Raw genomic sequence first — 3,882 nt, 5'->3', positions numbered from 1 at the left:
AGGCTGGTAAAACTCCAAATCCAAGCCCCTGTTTGTTTTTCTTAAACCCTCTTCTTTATTACCACTTTTTACAAACCTTTTTTGTTTGTTTATTTTTACTGAGAAGTCTTTCCTTGCCAATCCTCAACCCGTTTCAAGGGCTGTGTAACTGTCTGCCTTTTGGCATTCCTCAAATGTTGCCTTCTCATGCCGCTTCAATTAATGCACGCTTTCTATTCTTCTTCCTCAGAAGCAGAACGGGTGATAGGATTTGCATCAGTGGACCTTTCTCCTCTTCTTTCTGGCTTCCAGCTGGTGTGTGGCTGGTACAACATCACCGACTTCAGTGGGCAGTGCCGAGGACAGATCAAAGTAGCAGTCTCTCCCCTTCAAAATATAAATAATCTCAGAGAAGAAAGGCAGGCGAGGATCCGCAGCCAGACTCCAAGCTCTGCAGTGCGTCCTTTGCCTTCTTACCTGTGCAATGTCTGATTAGATCAGCACTGACTCTATGGGATTCTGAATAATCAGCAAGCATAGCAAGCTTGCCTTCCTGCAGTGGGTCAGTACTGGGATAGGATGTGTATGTAGTGGAGTCGCTTTACCTTGCTTTCCACTCTTCAGTAGGGTGACGAGGGATCCAGCAGTCCTGTGCTACACATCCTATGTGCTGTTGCTGAAAGCAAGGAGGCAGAATTTTACCCTCTTGTCTTTTTAGCACGATGGCTTTTTTTATTATTCTTTTATACAATACTGCTTCCAGCATGATTTTTTTCTTGTTATTTGCCTGCTTTCCCTTGTTTGGATGACTGTTCTGCACAACAAAGCTGGAACTGGAAAACGTAAATTGGAAACAGGGGCTACAAAGCAGGGTAGTCTGGTAATCAGCCTTCCTGCATACTGACAGCTGAATCTGCCCTGTAACAGATGTCTCTGAAGTAAGAGTGTGGTTGAACAGAACTTTGGCTCAGTGCTGGAAAATCCTTTGAAAGTTTATATTGAGAAAATGTTTGTTTGCTCAGTAAGATACTACTGCAATTTCTGTTTTCTCACTGTGGAAGACTCATGCGAGGTGTTGGTCTTTCTTCTAGATGAAGGCCATCTTTCCAGCACTTCCCAGTAACGTTCCAAGCTTTTCCAAGCCCGTGTTGCCAAAGGAAGTTGGTGTTCCTTCTCGAGAACAGTAAGTCAGCTGGCTGTGAGCCATACTCATCACTTCCAGGATGCAGAACTTTGCATATTTGATAACATAAAGCCCTGTCAAAGGTCTTTTTCCTATGTCTGAAAGATTATACTGAATTCCCTTTACCAGTGACAGGGCAGCCCAGGAGGTGGCAACCTGGGGACAGGTGCCTTTCTACAAAACCCAGATTTTCTTCTCACTGATGTTTCATTTGCAAGCTGCTGCTTTAGAACTTCCATTATACTGTTGCTAAAACTGGCAGTTATTTCTGCCAGATCTTTTATAAGAATAAGAGTTCTTTATAGTGCTGAGTTAGAATTGAGTGTTACTTGCATATCCCCTTCGTTTTGCCACTTTGCTCTTGTCCAAGCAGAGGTTTCAGACTGCTTTCTGTATTTAAATGTAGGCCTGTTCCTAGCAGAAGTAGTCCCCCTAGGGCACACACACCTCGACACGAGGAGCACATGCAGAACGTGCGCAGGTTCCACGAATCCTTGCAGCAAGCAGAAGGAAATGCACAGCGAGCAGCCAGGATGGATTCACTGTCATTGTCGTCGCGTGCTTCTCTTCTGACTGCTCTCAGGTAAGGCAAAGCCTTAGATTTACAAAGCACAGCTTGAAACTTCAGCATTCCTGCACTGAATTGTAAAGAAAATGAAGAAATACGGTGACTGATAAGAAGTATCAGTGTAAGTTACAGAAGGATGTCCTTTCACAGCAGGGCGCCTCTCTTCTCACTGGAAGCACTCATTTTTCTGCTGTCTAGATTCTAGACTTACAGATCAGGTCTAAATTTTGGGAGAAGAATGTTTATTATCTGCAGGAATGTGGGACTGAAAGAAACTTTCGCAGCTGTTCCATCACTTCTCCTGCCACTACAATCAATATATTTTAAAACACTCAGATTTTTATCCAGATCAGTTGTGAAGTCAAGGGATAGGAGGATAGGATATCATTAGTGATAGGAGCAGAGGGAATGGCTTCAAGCTATGGCAGGGGAGATTCAGGCTGGACATGAGGAAGAATTGCTTGTCAGAAAGGGTGGTCAGGCACTGCAATGGATGCCCAGGGAGGTGGTGGAGGCACCGAGCCTGGGGGTGTTCAAGGAAAGGCTGGATGTTGTGTTGAGGGACATGGTTTAGTAGGAGCTGTTGGGAATGGGGGAACGGTTGGACTGGGGGAGCTTTGAGGTCTTTTCCAACCTTGGTGATTCTATGATTCTATGATACCCTTTCCTTTAAGACTTCTACTGAGAAGCCACTGCAAATCCAACTTTGAATAAGTATGTTTAAAACCAGCTGCTTTTTTTTTTGTAATAGTTCCCAGCCTAAATTTGTTCCTGAGTAAATATTGTCAGGCTGAGGGAGTTGGGCTTGTTCAGCCTGGAGAAGAGAAGGCTGCGGGGTGACCTCATTGCAGCCTATCAATACCTGAAGGGAACCTACACCCAGGAGGGGAGTAAACTCTTCAAAAGGGCTGACAACAGCAGGACTAGGGGAAATGGATCCAAGTTGAAGGAGGGAAGATTTAGGTTGGATGTTAGGGGGAAGTTCTTTACTAGGAGAGTGGTTAGGCCCTGGAACGGGCTGCCCAGGGAGGTTGTGGATGCCCCGTCCTTGGACGTGTTTAAGGCCAGGTTGGACGGGGTCCTGGGCAACCTGATCTGAATGTGTATGTTTGGTGGCCCTGCCAGGCAGGGGGGTTGGAACTACATGATCCTTGGGGTCCCTTCCAACCCGGGTGATTCTGTGATTCTGTGATTGTCCTTTCCCATAGGTGGAGCGGCCTCAGTGCTTGCATGTTGATCTGTTTTACAGTACAAACCTCTAACACTGTGTTTGTATTTACACCCTGTTGAACTACAAGGATGTGGATAGAATCATTCTGCCATCGTTTCTTGTTCTTTTTGTTCCTTAACCTTTTTCTCACAACTGCTTACAGAAAGAACTTGAGCGAGCTGGATGAAGTTCAGAGATACTTCAGCCAGAAGCTGACCAGGTCTCTTCCTGACTTCAGTGATGGTAACAGATCCCAACCAAGTCACAGAGAGCAGGAGAGTGATCATCAAGGCTTGAGGAGCAGAGAAATGGATTCCAACCAATGCCATCTTTTAAGAAAATCGAGTCAGCTGGTGTCCCAGGTCAGCAGCCTCATCAGTGGTAAGTTGTTACTTGGTCTGGGGTTTTTGGCAAAGCATTTTTAAAGTCCTCATGTAATAGAAAGCAGTGCCTGGTGTTGGTGGTCAGCATGTGTTGATCCACTGGGAGAATGCTTCAGAGAGATTTTCAAACTTCTGCCAATAAGGATAGCATTGAGTTGCAGTATTCAGAAGGCAAATGAGATGGGAGTTAAGGCCTAAATTCCACTTAAATTTCAATGTCCAATAGAAAAAAGAGTGGTCTTGTGCAAAACCAGCCTGCAGAGCAGCACTGAGCTGAGTCTGCGACCCTTTGCTAAGAGGAATTGGCACTTCATTTTGTTTTAGCTTAACCATTCAAACCACTGTGATTTTCTAACAGAGAGGCACTTGGAATAGCAAAATGACTTGGAATTGAAATGCTGTGCAGAGAACAAACTGCGGCCAGGAGTATTGCCAGCTGGGCAGTTTATTCTGGGCTTCTCCTGCCTCTTACTGCCTGCAGGGAAACTGCACTTCCAAGAGATGGAGCTGGAGTGGTGAGGCAGTGGCACAGGTTGCCCAAGGAGGCTGTGGATGCCCC

General features: G+C 45.6%; 1 protein-coding gene across 1 annotated transcript; it reads left to right on the top strand.

Annotated features, from left to right (window-relative positions):
- Positions 1-229: 229 nt before the first annotated feature.
- On the top strand, positions 230-3,843 carry LOC122190834 (C2 domain-containing protein 3-like; the record flags this gene model as incomplete). Its single annotated transcript, XM_042890948.1, has 4 exons — positions 230-435; positions 1,071-1,162; positions 1,569-1,745; positions 3,104-3,843. Coding segments are annotated over 4 exons (737 nt in total), but the record flags the coding sequence as incomplete, so codon positions are not given.
- Between the last annotated feature and the right edge of the window lie 39 nt (positions 3,844-3,882).

Source organism: Lagopus leucura, unplaced genomic scaffold (genome assembly GCF_019238085.1).
Source record: "Lagopus leucura isolate 7727_CA_CO unplaced genomic scaffold, USGS_WTPT01 25777-0_obj-0_obj, whole genome shotgun sequence".
NCBI lineage: Eukaryota > Metazoa > Chordata > Aves > Galliformes > Phasianidae > Lagopus > Lagopus leucura.
Note: the sequence above shows the minus strand (reverse complement) of the source record. Positions and strands in the feature narration are given on the sequence as shown.